Here is a 17,209-nt window from a genome sequence, read left to right as displayed (position 1 = left end):
GAGGAGTCAGTGTGTATGTGGGGGGGGGGGGGGGGTGGCTGTGTGAGTTTGTGTGGGCGGGGGTGGCTGTGTGTGTATATGGGGCGGGTGTGCTGTGTGTGTGTGGGGCGGGTGTGCTGTGTGTGTGTGTGTGTGTGGCACGGGGGTGCTGTGTGCGTGTGGGGCAGGTGTGCTGTGTGTGGTGTGTGTGCAGGTGGGGGAGGTTGGTTACCTGAGATCAGGAGTGACGGGCAGCCACAGCTGGTCCCTGACGGAGGCGATGTTGGGGACGTAGTTGTTGTCGAAGGTGTGGCTGAGGGTCCAGGTCTCCTCCAGCCGCCGCACGGTGCTCTCCGGCTCCAGCTCCTCGGTGAGCAGCCAGGTCTGGAGCAGCCACCAGCGCGGGAGGGGGGTGAGGGGCGGGCAGAGCCTCCGCATGCCGGCCAGCACGCCGGGGCCAGCCACGCTCAGCTGCTGCTGCACCAGGAAGTAAAACCTGCGGTAGTGCGGGCCGTGCCGGAAGGAGTTACAGCTGTCCTTGTCGTAACCGGCCACGTCGAACCCAAACACATCGAAGCCTTTGGCGTCCAGGCCAAAGCGATCGAACCCGTACAGGTTATAGCCCCCGGGGAACAGCCCGGACACGACCTCCTGCTGCACGTGGGGCAGGTAGGTGCCGTCCCTCCGCATGCCGAACGCAGAGACCCCCGAGCGGTTGAAGCCGTAGCGGTCGTAACCCGACACGTCAAAGCCGTCCGTGTCCACCCCGTCCCGGTTAAAGCCGTCACGGCTATAGCCGAGCCGGTCCCAGCCCGACCGGTCATAGCCGTCCCCGTCATAGCCCTGCCAGTCACAGCCTCGCTCGTCATAGAGGCCGCGAGGCAGGGGGGCCGTGGGGGCCACGGGGCCCGTACCATTACACGGAGCGCCCAGCGTGACTGGCACGTACACCGTGCACAGCTGCTGCCGCGAGAGCAGCACTCCGTCCGGAGCCACATCGAAGGGCTTCATCTTGAGGTAGCGCTGCTGAGGCGGGAAGGTGGGCAGCCCCTGCCCGTGTCGCTCCTGCCACACGCTCCACAGCTTGTCCACAAAGGCGTAGTGAGACAGGAAGAGCGGGTCGTAGGGGCTGAAGGGAGTGGCCATGTGGCCGCCCACCCAAAGGTGGAAGAGGCCGGATACCATCTCCAGCTGCAGGGAGAAGCGGCTGAAATCCTCCTCGGCCAATAGTAACTGCAGAGTCACGGCATCCGGCAGGGAGATCGAGGTGTTGAACCTGCGGCGGAGGCAGGGCTGCCACGGGTTGGCGTCCCTGAATGGGTGGTAGGTGACACAGTCGGTGCCTGGCTCCCCATCGCCCCCGAACATGCTGCCCTGCCAGGCGCTGGCACTGTGCAGCGCTCCGGCCTCCAGCGGCCACTCCAGGTAGGGGATGCTGATGTCACATGAGACCTTCTGCAGCTCGAGCTCCACCGCCCGCAGGAAGGCCCGGTGCCAGGGCAGGAAGGTACTGCGTCCACAGGCCTGCGGCAAGTACTCGGCCCGCAGCCTGGCAAAGTCCTCCCACATACCTGCCACACACACACACACAAACACAGCCGTCGTTATCATCATATCAAGAACAACTTGCATTTACGCAGCACCCCTCACACGGGATAGCATCGAGGAGCACCGGCGGAGTCTGACACAGAGCCAGGGGAGAGGGAGGGGGCGCGGGGAGGTGACCGTAAACACGATCAAAAAGATGATGACATCACCATCATCGTCACTACAGCACCGTGACAGACAGGCAAGCACACAGAGAGACACACACGCACACACACACACACACACACACAGAGACAGACACACAGAATGGATACCGTGCTGGAGGTAGAGGGTGCGGATGGCATGCTGGTACAGACTGGCCTCCTCGGGGCTCAAGTCCCGGATCTCCTTGCGTTGGTTGATGTGCCGACAGCTGCACTCCACGGAGCCGGTGAAGCTGCAGACACAGACCTGGCAACCGGCCTGGAAGGTCTCTCCGAGATGGTAGGAGCGGCCTGAGAAGATGCAGCCGCAGGGTTGCCCACATGGCACGTCCTGGCAGCGCCGGCCGGGACTGAAGCTCACCACCTCCTGGCTGAGGTGTGGCTGGTGCTGGAGCTGGCACTGAGCAAGGGACAGGTGCTGGCAATGGTACTCTGTGCGGGCAAACAGCCCCAGGTAGTTAAAGCCCTGGCTGTCCTCTCCCCGGCAGTCCAGTCCCACCCGGCTCAGGCCCTCCCTGGTGTAACCGTGGGGATTGAAGTCGTGCCGGGTGTCGTGCTCCCCAGCCCGGTTATACCCCGTCAGGTTGTAACCGGTGTCGCCGTGGTAACCATCCCGGTCGTAGCCGTGCCGGTCGTGCCCGGATTTGTCAAAGTCCCGGCCGTCGCTCAGGCCGCTGTAGATCTCCCCTCCGGTCCTGAGCAGGTCTGGGCTGTTGAACGCCGGCCTGGTCCTACCCTCGCGGTCCACACCGGACACATTGTAGCCGTACCTGTCATAGCCCTCCCTGTCGTAGCCGGGGGTCATCGCCGTCGTGCTGGGCCGGCGAGAGCAGCAGGCCCCGATCACGCACCGTCGCTCACACGCCTTCCGGCTCACAAAGTTATTGCCGTTTCCTCCACAGCCGCTGAATACCAACTCCTCACAGCGGCCAGTCTCCCAGCGGTAAAACCAGCGTCTCTCCGGCACCCCCGAGCCCCCCACACACTGCCCCTGTAACACCGCCAACCAGCACACCTGTAACACAACCACAGAGGGAGCTCGGCAACCAGCAACACACCAACCACTGGAGCTCTCTACTCTAACCCCATCCCCGCTCTCTCTCTCTCTCTCTCTCCCCCATGGTGTCTGTGCTGGGCTCTCTCCCCCACTGGAGCTCTCTACTCTAACCCCATCCCCTGCTCTCTCTCCCCATGGTGCCTGTGCTGGGGTTCGCTCCCCCACTGGAACTCTCTACTCTAACCCCATCCCCTGCTCTCTCTCCCCATGGTGTCTGTGCTGGGGATCGCATGATTTGGCCTGAAGTCAGCATTGAGTCCAGGAGCTGCTCTTCTCCACATACACACACTTACACATCGACTCCCACTCATTCGCACACACACTGACTTGCACACACACCCACACAGGCGTTACCTGGGTGACGGGCCTCTCACACAGGCGGCCTGTGGTAGTTGGGGGACACTCGCACTGAAACCCTGGGCTGGGCCTGGGCTCGGAGGTCACAGGCCGACAGGTGCCCCCATTCAGACAGGGGTTAGAAACGCACGGATCTGGGGAACAATCACAGGATAGAGAGAACCAAAGACATCACCATGGCAACGGCAAGTGCCCAGCCAGTAAAGGGGGCAATACCTGAGCTTATACCCTAAATGTTCATGTTTATTGTCCATTAGCGGTATAGATAGGAGCTTTACTGTCTCTAACCCTGACCTGGGAGTGTGGACGCACAGTGTAGAGGGAGCGTTACTGTGTCTCTAACCCTGACCTGGGAGTGTGGACGCACAGTGTAGAGGGAGCGTTACTGTGTCTCTAACCCTGACCTGGGAGTGTGGACGCACAGTGTAGAGGGAGTTTTACTGTGTGTAACCCTGATGGACAGTGGGGGGGGGGGGGGAGTTTTACTGTGTGTGTAACCGTGACGGACAGGGTGGGGGGAGTTTGATCTCAGTGTGTGTGGGCTGGACATGGTTCTCCTGGGTGTGTGTGTATGGTGTGTTCTCACCGCGACAGAGGGGCGAGTCTGTCCGTGTGGAGCAGGTCACTTGTCCCCGAGCACAGACACAGATGCTGCACTGATCGGCATTCCACTGGCTGCCGTTCCTGTACTCCCGGCCCTTCCACAGGCACAGGGACACCTGGCACTCACACTCCTCCAGCCTCCGCACTCGCTCCCTCAGCTCCACGTTCTGAGCACAAGAGACGGCAACAACAACTTGCATTTATATCGCGCCCTTCACGCGAGGTAGCACTCCGGAGAGACAACAGCCACCTGAGCAACACAGCCTGGAGCAGAGACCCAGAGCCTAATCCACTCAATCTCTCTCTGCCTCTATTATGTGTTTAAAGAGAGAGCGTGTGTAATAAAAGAGAGTATGTGTGTGTAATAAGTCAGAGAGACAGTGCGAGCCTCACCTCTGTGCTGTTGCTTTGTTATAGCCAGGTGTAAGGCGAGATGTCGGGGGGGCGAGGTGTGAGGTAAGGTGTCGGGGGGGCGAGGTGTAAGGCGAGGTGTGAGGCGAGGTGTGAGGTAAGGTGTCGGGGGGGCGAGGTGTAAGGCGAGGTGTGAGGCGAGGTGTCGGGGGGCGAGGTGTAAGGCGAGGTGTCGGGGGGGCGAGGTGTAAGGCGAGGTGTCGGGGGGGCGAGGTGTAAGGCGAGGTGTGAGGCGAGGTGTGAGGTGAGGTGTGAGGCGAGGTGTCGGGGCGAGGTGTGAGGCGAGGTGTCGGGGGCGAGGTGTGAGGCGAGGTGTCGGGGGGCGAGGTGTGAGGCGAGGTGTCGGGGGGCGAGGTGTGAGGCGAGGTGTCGGGGGCGAGGTGTGAGGCGAGGTGTCGGGCGGCGAGGTGTGAGGCGAGGTGTCGGGGGGCGAGGTGTGAGGCGAGGTGTGAGGTGAGGTGTGAGGCGAGGGGTCGGGGGGCGAGGTGTGAGGCGAGGTGTGAGGTGAGGTGTGAGCCACTGTTGACCTACCTGAGCTGTGAGTGTGTTCAGGGTGAGGGTGAGGCTCTGGATGCTGTTGGCCAGGCTCTGGAGCTGCTCCTCGAGCTGGGGGCCGGGGGGCCGGGGCCCGTGGAGATGGGGGTTGGTCTCACTCCGCTGCTCCTGGGACTGAGCTCTGTCTGAGACCGCAGCCTTGGCATTAAACCCCACACCTGGTTCAGCATTGAACCCTACGTCTGCCTCGGCATAACGTTGCTCAGCCACAGAGTACGGCAACGGCAACGAATCTGGGAACAGGACACAGACGCAAATCCCTCCATGAGTTAACCTCCGTCCACTCTCCCCCGACATCCCACACACTGTGTGTGAGTTTGCGCGTGTGCGTGTCAGGCCAGTGTCACACTGACATGAATGGAGCTTTGTCTGGTGTGAGCGGATGATTTGGTCAGACGCACTGACCCCTCACCCGTCACAACAATTAGCCGAGAATGTGTCAACCTGCGAGAGGCCGAGTACGAGCCTGGCCGGGCTGTCCCCCCCCCCACCCCACCCAGCAACCCCACTCCTCACCAGGCAGGTTGTCGCAGTGCCAAGGGCGCTGAAGGAATCCACTCGGTGATATCTCAGCTGTCTGCCAGTAACCCTGTCACACAGAAAGAGAATGTGATCGACAGTGTGAGTGAGTGTGTAGCCGGTGTGTGTGAAAGAAAGTGTGAGAGACAGTGTCAAAGTAAGAGAGAGTATTTGAGAGTGAGTGATAAAGACAAAGAATGTGACGGGGAGTGCGAGAGAGATTCAGTGTAAGACAAGGAAGTGAGTGTAAGAGAGAAAGCAGGGAGGGTGGGGGCAGCTGGCACCGACCCCGGAGAGAGGGAGTGTGAGAGTAAGAGTGTGAGGGAGACCGAGGCTGTGTTGGTCCAGTGAGACTGGGCTGAGCTCTGACACAGTATCTCTCTCACTCTCTCTCACAGTTGTCTTTACCGTGAACTTGCTGGCACGGTTGCCTGCGGTGCTGGCGAAGGTGATCTCCAGGTCGAGGGGCAGTGCCAGGCTCAGCCCATCGTCCCGGGCGCTCTTCTCAAAGTGTACGGCTTCCTGGCAATCTACAAGCAGCGTAATGCGGTGAGGCTCCAAGGTCAGTGCCAGCCGCCCCCAGCCCCCGAACGGTGTGCCCCCGGGGAAGAGGATGGAGGCGGGCGCCAGGCCGCGCACTGTGCGGTACTCCAGCCGCAGTTGGTTGGTATTGGTGCTGGAGAGGAGTCGGAGCAGTGGCTGCCCGTCAGCACGGCCCACCGATGGGGCGGTGAAGGAGATGACGGTGGCGTCTGAACCCCGGCTCTGCCGTGCCACCAAGTGCAATCCCATCATGCCATTCATGGAGCTCAGGAAGTAGATGGCGTAATCCCGCGGGAGCGTCAAATGTGGTACTCGGCTGCGGAACTTCCAGGCGGGAATGCCTGGCTCCATTCCCTCTCGTCTGCTCACCCCCCGGATGGGTTTGGTGATGTTCAGGGCTTCCAAGAGATCGATGACTGTTAGAGAGAGAGGGTCAGTACATCACAGTCAGGCCTCTGACTCCTCCGTGGGAGGTGGGGTAGGGGGGGTGAGAGGTAAGTGAGGTCTCCTTGGAGCTGAACTGGCTCCAAGGTGACATATGGAGTCCTGTAGCTCAGTGGTTAGCGCACTTGCCTCGCAAGTGAGAGGACCTAGGTTCAACCCCCATCTCCAGGGCGAAACCTTGGGCAATTTTCCTTACTCAGTACCTAGCCGTTAAGTAGGAGCCCGCTTGTTAGTTGATTCGAGGATTGCTTTTCTGGGGTAATCCTTCCAAAAACAGTAATAATTTGATCCCTCAATTCACGGCTGGTTATGGGACACTGCTGTGCGCACATGGTTGCCACATTTCTCCCTCAAAACCTACAGCCAATTCACTTTGCAGTATATTCTGTGAAGCACTTCTAGACGCCCCGAAGACTAAAGCACGACATCAAATGCGAGTATTATTATGATGTTTGGCAATGGAATGTTGGAATCAAGCCAACCTCTGTGATGGTCTGTAGCCGGTACATGAGCCGGTAGGGAGTCCGCAGTACTCCAGGGCAGCGCTAATGACACGACAGCCCAGCCTTGCTCTGTTGGGAGCGCTCTTGCTTCTGGGTGTAAAGCTCGTGGGTTCAGCCCCACGTCAGGAGCTTGAGCTCACAGCCCAGGCAGACACAAGGGTGGAGACACCTCACTGTCGGAGACACCGTGCTTTGAGTGAGACCTTAAACCAAGTTGGCGTCTGTGCCTGTTTAAGGTGAGCGTTAAATATCCCGCACACTGTTGGACAAGAAACACGAATCACTCTCCTAGTGCCCTGGACGGCAATAGTTCAGGAGAGTCCCACCCTGCATTTATGTAACCCATTGACAGCAGAGACACACACGCAGTCTCCCCCTCCCCCCTCATTCAGCCAACAGTGACAATATCTCCACGCCTGACCTCACCAGAGAAATGTGTCAGATCGAGAGAGAGATTCACAGAGACAGAAAGACAGAGACTCAGAGAGAGATTCACAAAGAGAGAGACACGCGCACCCTGAGAGAATCCCGGAGACACAAAGGGAGATTTATGGAGTCACAGAGAGAGATTTATATAGAGACAAAGAGAGATTCACGGAAAGAGACAGATTCACACGGAGGGAGGGAGTTAGGGAGATGGAGTCTGGGATGGGCCCCACTCTGTGTGGGAGTTCGGTGCTGGGGATGGAGTGAGGATCTTGTTTGGCTGGGGTTTCAGTCTGAGCTCACTGTAACCCGACCCTCATCTTGTTCCCCTGGAAATGGCCAGGGGCATGGGGCGGGGGTGGGGGAGGGTCCCAGTGCAGCTGCTGAACAGCTGTTCCCAGTTACTCACATTATAGTGAACAAACAGTGACTGAGTATTCCCCTCACTCCCCTGCATTGCCCTCACTCCCCAGGCTCCACTGGCTCCCCATCTCTCAGCACAAGATCCTCACCCTCACCTGTAATCCCCACTATGCCCTCGTACCATTTGTCCAATGTCTTCCCACCCCACAACTCCCTCAGTTTGCTGCATGTCCCCCACACTCTACCCCTCCCAATAATGGCCAAGCTTTCCAATTCTACGCTTCAAACTCTGCAGCAGCAACAACAAGAAGATTACATTTGTAAAGCCCTTTCGTGTCGGGAGGATCTCCCAAGGCCTGGGCAGAGTTACGACCCGAGCTGGGGTTCGGGGTGGGGGAGGGTGGAAGGCAGGGGGGGAAGCAGGGAGATCAAAAGCACAGTCGAAAAGGAGGGTCTTTAGATGGATCTTGAAAGTAGGCAAGGGAGGGGGCGAGGCGGAGGGACTGCGGGATGGAGTTCCAGAGGGTGGGGGCAGAGTGGCAGAAGGCCCACCCGCCAACAGTGGGGCGAGCAAGGCGGAGGACGTGAAGCAGCCGGAGCCCGCTGAGCGGAGGGAGTGAGCAGGATGGTAGGGGGTTAGGACGTCGCAGAGGTCGGGGGATCAAGACCATGGAGGGCTTTGAAGGTAAGGACCAGGATCTTGACCTGTATCCTCTGTGTGATGGGGAGACAGTGGGGTCGGGCGAGGATGGGAGTGATAGGGTCGCGGAGCCTGGTGTGGGAGAGGTCACGGGCTGCAGAGTTCTGGATGATCTGCAGCCTGTGGAGGGAGGAGTTGGGGGCCGACAAGCAGTGAGTTTGCATAGTCAAGTCGATGTAATGAAGGCATGTACGAGGGTCTCGGTGGCCTGCGGAGTGAGACAGTGGGGGAGCCGGGCGATGTTGCGGAGGTGGGGGAAGGCAGAGCGGGTCATGGCACAGATTGGGATAGAAAGGATAGTTGAGGGTCAAACAAGACCCCAAGGTTCGGGACTGGCTCAGTGAGGGGGAGTGAGCCCCATGGATGGTGATCTGTCAGCCTGAGGTGAGGACGCGCTGACGGGAGCCAATCAGGAGCCTCGGTCTTGTTGACGTTCAACTGAAGAAAGTTACTCTCATCCAGGCCTTGACGTCTGACAGACATTCTGTCAGGACAGCAGTGGGTCCTGGAGTCAAGGGTGGGGGCAGAGAGGTACAGTTGGGTGTCATCCCAACCACCCCCTCAAGTCCACTGTCTACCTTTGCTCACCCCCTACCCGCTCACATCCACTCCACCATGGCACAGAGCTCTGAGGGATTACTGTACCTCAAGGCGCTGGTGAATGGTAATGGTGATGTTGATGTTGATCATGTGGATTTTGATGTTGTTAAAGGTAATCATGTCGATATTATTGATGTTCATGTTAATGTTAACATTGTCATTGATATTTTTGATGATAATGTGTTGATGATGTTCTCCCAAAAAATATACAGTCACTACACTTTACAGTATATTCTGTGAAGAGATTCGAGACATTTCAAAGACTTGATAAGGCGCTGTATCAAATGCCAGGATTATTATATTATTAATGATATTGTTGTCAATGATGTCGTTATTGATGTTGTTAATGTTGTTGGATGTCATTGTTGATGGTGGTGTGCGCGAGAGGAAGGCTGTAGCACAATGTGACACCAGCACACACCGAGTGACACAGGGAGGCACAGCTCGCATGTTCACACATGGTATCAAATTCCCGTCTCACCTCAACCATTCCCTGCTCTCTCTCTCTCCCCATGGTGTCTGTGCTGGGGCTCGCTCCCCCTCTGGAGCTCTCTACTCTAACCCCATTCCCTGCTCTCTCTCTCTCTCCCCATGGTGTCTGTACTGGGGCTCGCTCCCCCACTGGAGCTCTCTACTCTAACCCCATTTCCTGTTCTCTCTTCATTCTTGTCTGTGCTTGCTCATCAAGGGTTGTCGAAGTGCTTCCTAGGGTTCACTGTAAAGTGTAGTGACTGTATGTTTTGTAGAGGAACGCAGCAGCCAGTCACACTCAGCAACATCCCACAAAGTGAATGACTGGTAATATTTGGGGGATAATCATCCAGGAACCAGGCTCTCTCTCTCTGAACCAGTAATCTTGCGGGATCTTCAGCGTCCCACTGACCAGGCACGGAGAGGAGCTTGGTTAATGGCTTCTCCGAGCCCCTTGACAATGTGGTGCTCACCCAGCCCTGCGCTGGAGCTTAGCTCCCGATGTGGGGTTCAAACAACATTTGTCAAGCGCCTTTCACATCGGGAGGACGGCCCAAGACACCGACCGGGTAGTCAGGGATCACAAGCTGCTAAACTGGAGACTGAGCATATTATACATTAACACCTCCCTCTCCCCAGAGCATATTCACTGGCACCCGCGCGCACTGGCACTGAAGCACACTCACACTGAGGCACACTCGCTGACACACTCACACTGAGAGCACACTCGCTGACACACTCACACTGAGAGCACACTCGCTGACACACTCACACTGAGAGCACACTCGCTGACACACTCACACTGAGAGCACACTCGCTGACACACTCACCATTTTCCTGGTACTGATAATGATCAGAGATGTGAGCACAGCTCCAGTGCCAACACACACACACCTGGAGCAGCAGAACCAGCGCTGGCGGCCAACACATCATCCCAGTCCCGATCTGTCCTCCTCACACCATCAAACCTGCACCCGGTCCCCAGCCCCCACCGCTCCCTCCCTCTTCCCCCTGGGATGGCAGTCCCCTCCTCTGGGATGGCAGTCCCCTCCCCTGGGATGGCAGCCCCCTCCCCTGGGATGGCAGCCCCCTCCCCTGGGATGGCAACCCCCTCCCCTTGGATGGCAGCCCCCTCCCCTGGGATGGCAGCCCCCTCCCCTGGGATGGCAGCCCCCTCCTCTGGGATGGCAGCCCCCTCCCCTGGGATGGCAGCCCCCTCCCCTGGGATGGCAGCCCCCTCCCCTTGGATGGCAGCCCCCTCCCCTGGGATGGCAGCCCCCTCCCCTGGGATGGCAGTCCCCTCCTCTGGGATAGCAGTCCCCTCCCCTGGGATGGCAGCCCCCTCCCCTGGGATGGCAGCCCCCTCCTCTGGGATGGCAGCCCCCTCCTCTGGGATGGCAGTCCTCTCCTCTGGGATGGCAGCCCCCTCCTCTGGGATGGCAGCCCCCTCCCCTGGGATGGCAGCCCCCTCCCCTGGGATGGCAGCCCCCTCCCCTGGGATGGCAGCCCCCTCCTCTGGGATGGCAGCAGTGTTCTCCCCGGAGTACCACAATCTGTAGGAACCGCAGTGGAGCAGAGACACAGTGCAGTGCTGTTCGCGGGACAGAAACACTACACAAAGTGAGAAAACTTCCCAGAAAGTTTCTCCCAAAGTGGGGGCGGAGCTCAGGGGCTCCACACTCAGCCTCGGTTAAAGGGACCAAACCTGTTACACAGCTACAGTCAGCCTGTTACACAGCTACCGTCAGCCTGTTACACAGCTACCGTCAGCCTGTTACACAGATACAGTCAGCCTGTTACACAGCTACAGACAGCCTGTTACACAGCTACCGTCAGCCTGTTACACAGATACAGTGACACTCAGCCCGAGTGGGAAAAGTGGTGTAAGTGAAGTTGGGTGTCAAGAGTGGAACAGGCGATGTGGGCTGAATGGCCTCCTGTGCTGTGAGATTGTAGTTACAGAATCATCGGCCGCCACCGGAGGGCGATACAGGACCACAGTCTATTTATTTTGGTTACTGGGTGTCATAGACACACAACCCCATCACCGTGACCGGCCGAGTGTCCGTCACACCCACAACCCCATCACCGTGACCGGCCGAGTGTCCGTCACACCCACAACCCCATCACCGTGACCGGCCGAGTGTCCGTCACACCCACAACCCCATCACCGTGACCGGCCGAGTGTCCGTCACACCCACAACCCCATCACCGTGACCGGCCGAGTGTCCGTCACACCCACAACCCCATCACCGTGACCGGCCGAGTGTCCGTCACACCCACAACCCCATCACCGTGACCGGCCGAGTGTCCGTCACACCCACAACCCCATCACCGTGACCGGCCGAGTGTCCGTCACACCCACAACCCCATCACCGTGACCGGCCGAGTGTCCGTCACACCCACAACCCCATCACCGTGACCGGCCGAGTGTCCGTCACACCCACAACCCCATCACCGTGACCGGCCGGGTGTCCGTCACACCCACAACCCCATCACCGTGACCGGCCGAGTGTCCGTCACACCCACAACCCCATCACCGTGACCGGCCGAGTGTCCGTCACACCCACAACCCCATCACCGTGACCGGCCGGGTGTCCGTCACACCCACAACCCCATCACCGTGACCGGCCGGGTGTCCGTCACACCCACAACCCCATCACCGTGACCGGCCGGGTGTCCGTCACACCCACAACCCCATCACCGTGACCGGCCGAGTGTCCGTCACACCCACAACCCCATCACCGTGACCGGCCGAGTGTCCGTCACACCCACAACCCCATCACCGTGACCGGCCGAGTGTCCGTCACACCCACAACCCCATCACCGTGACCGGCCGAGTGTCCGTCACACACACAACCCCATCACCGTGACCGGCCGAGTGTCCGTCACACCCACAACCCCATCACCGTGACCGGCCGAGTGTCCGTCACACCCACAACCCCATCACCGTGACCGGCCGAGTGTCCGTCACACCCACAACCCCATCACCGTGACCGGCCGAGTGTCCGTCACACCCACAACCCCATCACCGTGACCGGCCGAGTGTCCGTCACACGCACAACCCCATCACCGTGACCGGGCCGCGTGTCGGTCACAGGCAGAAAACCGTGCTTAAAAGTCTCCAAACCAGATTGGGAGCTCCATGTCTGTCACGGACATATGTTGTGGACTGACCCAGTGGGGAGGGGGGGAGCGAGCGAAGGGGGGAGCAGAGGTCAGGGGGGTTTTGTGCAGGACAAACACTGGCTTTCACTATGAAAGGCACTGTCAGCCTGTGTTGTCAGCTCACAGCTATGTGCTGACACCCGGCTCCCTTTCTGCTGAGTCTCAGCTCCTCTCACTGCCTCATTGTCCTGCCAGCGAGGCACCTTTCCCCCAGCCTTCAGCCCTGCTCAAAGACCAGTGGTCACCCTCCAGCCCAGCGGTCAGCCTAGCCCAATTTTCAGCTGGCCCAGCACAGCCCAGGGTCAGCTACACCAGCATACACCAGTGGTCAACCCAGACCTGTCGTCAGCCCAGCCCACACCAAGGTCAGTCTGGCCCAAAGGTCAGGTTGTGCACAACCAGGAACATAAAGGGGGTCAGACGGCTTCGGACACTGTCTGAGGTTGGAGGGAGCGGAACTTGCAGTGACAGGGAGCGAGTCACTGAGCTGGACCCCGATGTGGATCTTGATCTGCTCACACATAGCGAAGGCTCCAGTCTCCACATCAGCCACATAAGGTAACATACTCCCTCCCTCACCAACCACATCGTCAGGTATTCACAGCACCGGCCTCGCCCTACCTGCCTGTGTGCACACGGACAATGTAGAGGGAGCTTTACTGTGTCTCTAACCCTGACCTGGGAGTGTGGACGCACAGTGTAGAGGAGCGTTACTGTGTCTCTAACCCTGACCTGGGAGTGTGGACACACAGTGTAGAGGAGCTTTACTGTGTCTCTAACCCTGACCTGGGAGTGTGGACACACAGTGTAGAGCGTTACTGTGTCTCTAACCCTGACCTGGGAGTGTGGACGCACAGTGTAGACAGAGCTTTACTGTGTCTCTAACCCTGACCTGGGAGTGTGGACACACAGTGTAGAGGGAGCGTTACTGTGTCTCTAACCCTGACCTGGGAGTGTGGACGCACAGTGTAGAGGGAGCGTTACTGTGTCTCTAACCCTGACCTGGGAGTGTGGACACACAGTGTAGAGGAGCTTTACTGTGTCTGTAACCCTGACCTGGGAGTGTGGACACACAGTGTAGAGGAGCTTTACTGTGTCTCTAACCCTGACCTGGGAGTGTGGACACACAGTGTAGAGGAGCTTTACTGTGTCTCTAACCCTGACCTGGGAGTGTGGACGCACAGTGTAGAGGGAGCGTTACTGTGTCTCTAACCCTGACCTGGGAGTGTGGACGCACAATGTAGAGGAGCTTTACTGTGTCCCTAACCCTGACCTGGGAGTGTGGACGCACAGTGCAGAGGGAGCATTGGTTCTGGTCACGTCAGTATTGGAGTTGGGGGTCGCGCTGACATTTACTGGCTGACAACTTGTTCTCCCGGCTGCAGCATGGATGGAAACATGGAATTATCAGAGATCGCACAGAAGCTGTGGGACAGCGATGTGAACCGGCTGCAGCCTGGCAAAGATTACAGGATCTCTCTGCAGGTAACCGTCAGTCATCCTGACTACCACCGCCATGCCCGGCATCACTGGGTCACACCGGGCCTTCAGCCCGTTATGTTCATCTCAATACGTTTGGTAAGTCGCTCCACGGCTGTATGTGGGGACGCTGCTGTGCGGAAATGGCTGCCGTGTTTCCCCCACAAAATAGTCAATTCACTTTACAGTGTACTCTGCGAAGCGCTTTTACAACGTCTTGAAGACGTGACAAGGCGCTAGATCAAATGCAAGGTTTATTAATATCATCATCATTATTATAATTATTATTATCATTAACGTGTGCCCCCGATGCCCCGGCCTGAGCGGATTCTCAGGGGTAAGAGGAAACTTCCTGTCTGTCCTAAAGTTGTTGTCACCCCCTGACCCGCGGCTCCCGTGTCTGGGGATGTGCGACCCCATTGTTGTGAGTTTATTTTCTCACTGAGCAATAATAGCATTGTAACAGCATTCAGTGCGGGCGCTGCTCCACCCCCCACACACACACACTCCCTGCACACTGTTCCTTTTTACATCTCCATCTCACTTCAAAGCTAATCCGGATCCTGTCTGGACCGCGGCCCCCGGCTGACATCCCACATGCTAACGGCTCTGTGTGCGGAAACCTTCCTCCTAACCTCACGCTTCACTGACACCTCCTGCTCTGTCTCTGTGACAGGGGAAAGCCGGACAGGCACCGAGCAGCCAGGACACGGAAAACCGAGCACCGCTGCCACTCTTCAACTACGTCAACGAGGAAATCTTCAAGAAGGAAACGTTTTCCGGTAAAAGAGACGTCGTCACTGAGGCTACCGGCCGCCCCCCGTCTCCCCGTCTCACACACACACAGCAACACTCAGGCCCACAGTAAGCACGATGGGGCCCGGGGGCCGGTGTGGATGGGGCCCGGGGGCCGGTGTGGATGGGGCCCGGGGGCTGGTGTGGATGGGGCCCGGGGTAGATGGGGTCCGGTGTAGATGGGACCTCGGGGGCCGGTGTGGATGGGACCTGAGGGCCGGTATAGATGAGTCTCCCCCCGCCCCCCAGCCCATGGATACTCACCCTCACAGAGACAGACAGAGAGACAGAGTCTCCCCCACCCCCCGGGGCCGTGGCTCTGACTATGAGGTGAAGCTCGTTTTTCCCGCCTCTGCCGCTGCTATCCCAGCAGAGCCCACGCCTCGCATCCGCGTCCCGAGCCGCTGGGCCGTGCCTCACTGTCTGTCACTGTCTGTGTCACCCTGTCTGTCACTGTGTGTGTCACCCTGTCTGACACTGTCTGTGTCACCCTGTCTGACACGGTCTGTGTCACCCTGTCTGACACGGTCTGTGTCACCCTGTCTGACACGGTCTGTGTCACCCTGTCTGACACTGTCTGTGTCACCTGTCTGTGTCACCCTGTCTGTCCCTCTGACTCTCTCGCTGTGCCGTGCCCCAGCCTTTATCTCGCTGCTGGATAACTATGTCGCTGACACCGGGGAACCCGAGGTGGTCACCGCACAGGAGGAGCAGGAAAACCACCGCTTCCTGGACGCTCTAATGGAGACGCCCGTCCTGCAGGTGAGCGACTGTCTGTACACACAGTGTTGGGTGTAGTGACTGACTGCAGGAGCCCGGTGTAGTTACTGTTCACTCCTCGCCTCAGATTGCTCACAGTTACCTGGTGAAGAAGGGACAGGCGCAGGCCAGCAAGGAGAAGTTCAAGCAGCAGCTGTATGACATCTGGTTCCGCCTGTACGCCCGGAGAGGTTCCAGTCAGTAAGTCACGGCTCAGCCACTCGCTGTCGCTCCCGGCTCCAACACGGTCCTGGGTTTGAACCTCATCCAGTCCCTCTGAGCTCAAAGCACTCGACTCGCAAGCGAGAGGACCTGGGTTCGATTCCCGGGCAGGCAGAAACCCTAACAAGTTCCCTTGATCCACACGCCACTGTTTAATCAGCAGTCAGTAGGAACCCGGTTGTTAATCGATTGGTGGATCGTTTTTCCGGGTGTAATAATCCCTCCAAAAAAAAAAAAGACAAATTTAAAAAATGTGGTCACTCAATCCACAACTGTTTGTGGGACACTCCTGTGTGCAATTGGCCGCTGCATTTCACCCACAAAATATAGTCAATTCTCTTTACAGTATATCCTGTGAAGTGCTTTGAGACATCTCGAAGACGTGATAAGGCGCTGTATCAAATGCGAGGATTATTATCATTAAACCGAGCTCCCGCCTGTGCCCTGCAACACCGTTGGAAAAGAGAAGAGCGTTTCTCTCTCTCTCCTGGTGTCCTGGCCGACAATTTACCCTGTGCCCTCTCCCGGGCTCTATACTGGGGGAGCTGACACCGGGACAGTGTGGTGGGGGCTGCCTCGCAGTGGGTGGGGGCGGGGTGGTGGAGTATGTGTTCCTCACCGGCTCTTCCCTCTCGACAGGCCCGACTCCTCCGGTTTCGAGCACGTGTTTGTGGGGGAGACGCGAGGAGGCCGCACGGTCATCGGTTTCCACAACTGGATCCAGCTGTATTTCCAGGAGAAGCTCGGCAACGTGGATTACAAGGGCTACGCCTTCCAGAACAGCCAGGTGGTGGTGAGTGCCAGTCCGTCCCGGCACGGCACAGCCCCGCGCAGCAATCAGTCACGTCACAAATCGGTTTCTTATATTAATTCTGCTTATTTCTCCCTCTCTCCCCTCCCCCCCTCTCCTCCTGTCTCTCACCTCCCCCCGGACTCACTCTCTCCCCCACCGTGGTCTCTCTCTACCCCATCTCTCCCCTCCCCCCTTCTCCTCCTGTCTCTCCCCTCCACTCCTGTCTCTCTCCTCTCCCCGTCTCTCTGTGTAGCCGGATGAGAACAAGCACCTGATCACGCTGCAGTTTAGCTGGAAGAAGGGGATTAAGCCTCGGGGAAGCTGCTTTATTGGGGTCAGCCCGGAATTCGAGTTCGCTCTTTACACCATCACGTTCCTCAAGTCCTCAGCCGAGCGTAACAAGCTGACGTTCAGCCGCTACGAGGTGGAGATCGTGTGTCACAGCACCAACAACCGGCACATCGAGACCACCTATCCTATTCTCCTCCGCTACCTGTAACCCCCTCCGCCACCTGTAATTCACTCCACCCTCTGCATTCTCTCTTCCCCCCACCCCGTCTCTCAGCACTAGAACCAGGAGTAGACCATTCAGCCCCTCAAGCCTGTTCCACCATTCTGGACAATTATGACTGATCTGTACCTCAACTCCTGTTCCACCCCCCTACAGGCTGCCGTCCTCTCAGGGATCGCTCTCAGGGCTCACAGTCGCCT

General features: G+C 58.4%; 2 protein-coding genes across 2 annotated transcripts in view; one reads left to right on the top strand and one right to left on the bottom strand.

Moving 5' to 3' along the window:
- The window catches only part of LOC103190018 (kielin cysteine rich BMP regulator), a 35,714-nt gene extending 25,462 nt beyond the window's left edge, over nt 1-10,252 (bottom strand). Inside the window, exons 1-8 of the mRNA XM_042335476.1 lie at nt 10,113-10,252; nt 5,641-6,191; nt 5,230-5,302; nt 4,686-4,946; nt 3,653-3,940; nt 3,142-3,278; nt 1,842-2,745; nt 212-1,550 (exon numbers count right to left, since the gene is read on the bottom strand). Coding sequence (XP_042191410.1) covers nt 212-1,550; nt 1,842-2,745; nt 3,142-3,278; nt 3,653-3,940; nt 4,686-4,946; nt 5,230-5,302; nt 5,641-6,191; nt 10,113-10,215 — 3,656 coding nt within the window. The 5' untranslated portion in view covers nt 10,216-10,252. The remainder of the gene's footprint in view (nt 1-211; nt 1,551-1,841; nt 2,746-3,141; nt 3,279-3,652; nt 3,941-4,685; nt 4,947-5,229; nt 5,303-5,640; nt 6,192-10,112) is intronic.
- Nucleotides 10,253-13,791: 3,539 nt separating this feature from the next.
- Nucleotides 13,792-17,047, top strand: endou2 (endonuclease, polyU-specific 2). Its single transcript, XM_007910617.2, has 6 exons — nt 13,792-13,935; nt 14,606-14,711; nt 15,365-15,486; nt 15,572-15,684; nt 16,345-16,495; nt 16,752-17,047. Exons 1-6 carry the CDS (start codon nt 13,837-13,839, stop codon nt 16,995-16,997), a joined length of 837 nt encoding a protein of 278 aa, XP_007908808.1. The 5' UTR covers nt 13,792-13,836; the 3' UTR covers nt 16,998-17,047.
- The last annotated feature ends 162 nt before the right edge of the window (nt 17,048-17,209 follow it).

Source organism: Callorhinchus milii, unplaced genomic scaffold (assembly GCF_018977255.1).
Source record: "Callorhinchus milii isolate IMCB2004 unplaced genomic scaffold, IMCB_Cmil_1.0 Scaffold5, whole genome shotgun sequence".
Lineage (NCBI taxonomy): Eukaryota > Metazoa > Chordata > Chondrichthyes > Chimaeriformes > Callorhinchidae > Callorhinchus > Callorhinchus milii.
The sequence above is the reverse complement of the archived record's forward strand: the minus strand, read 5'-3'. Positions and strand labels throughout refer to the sequence as shown.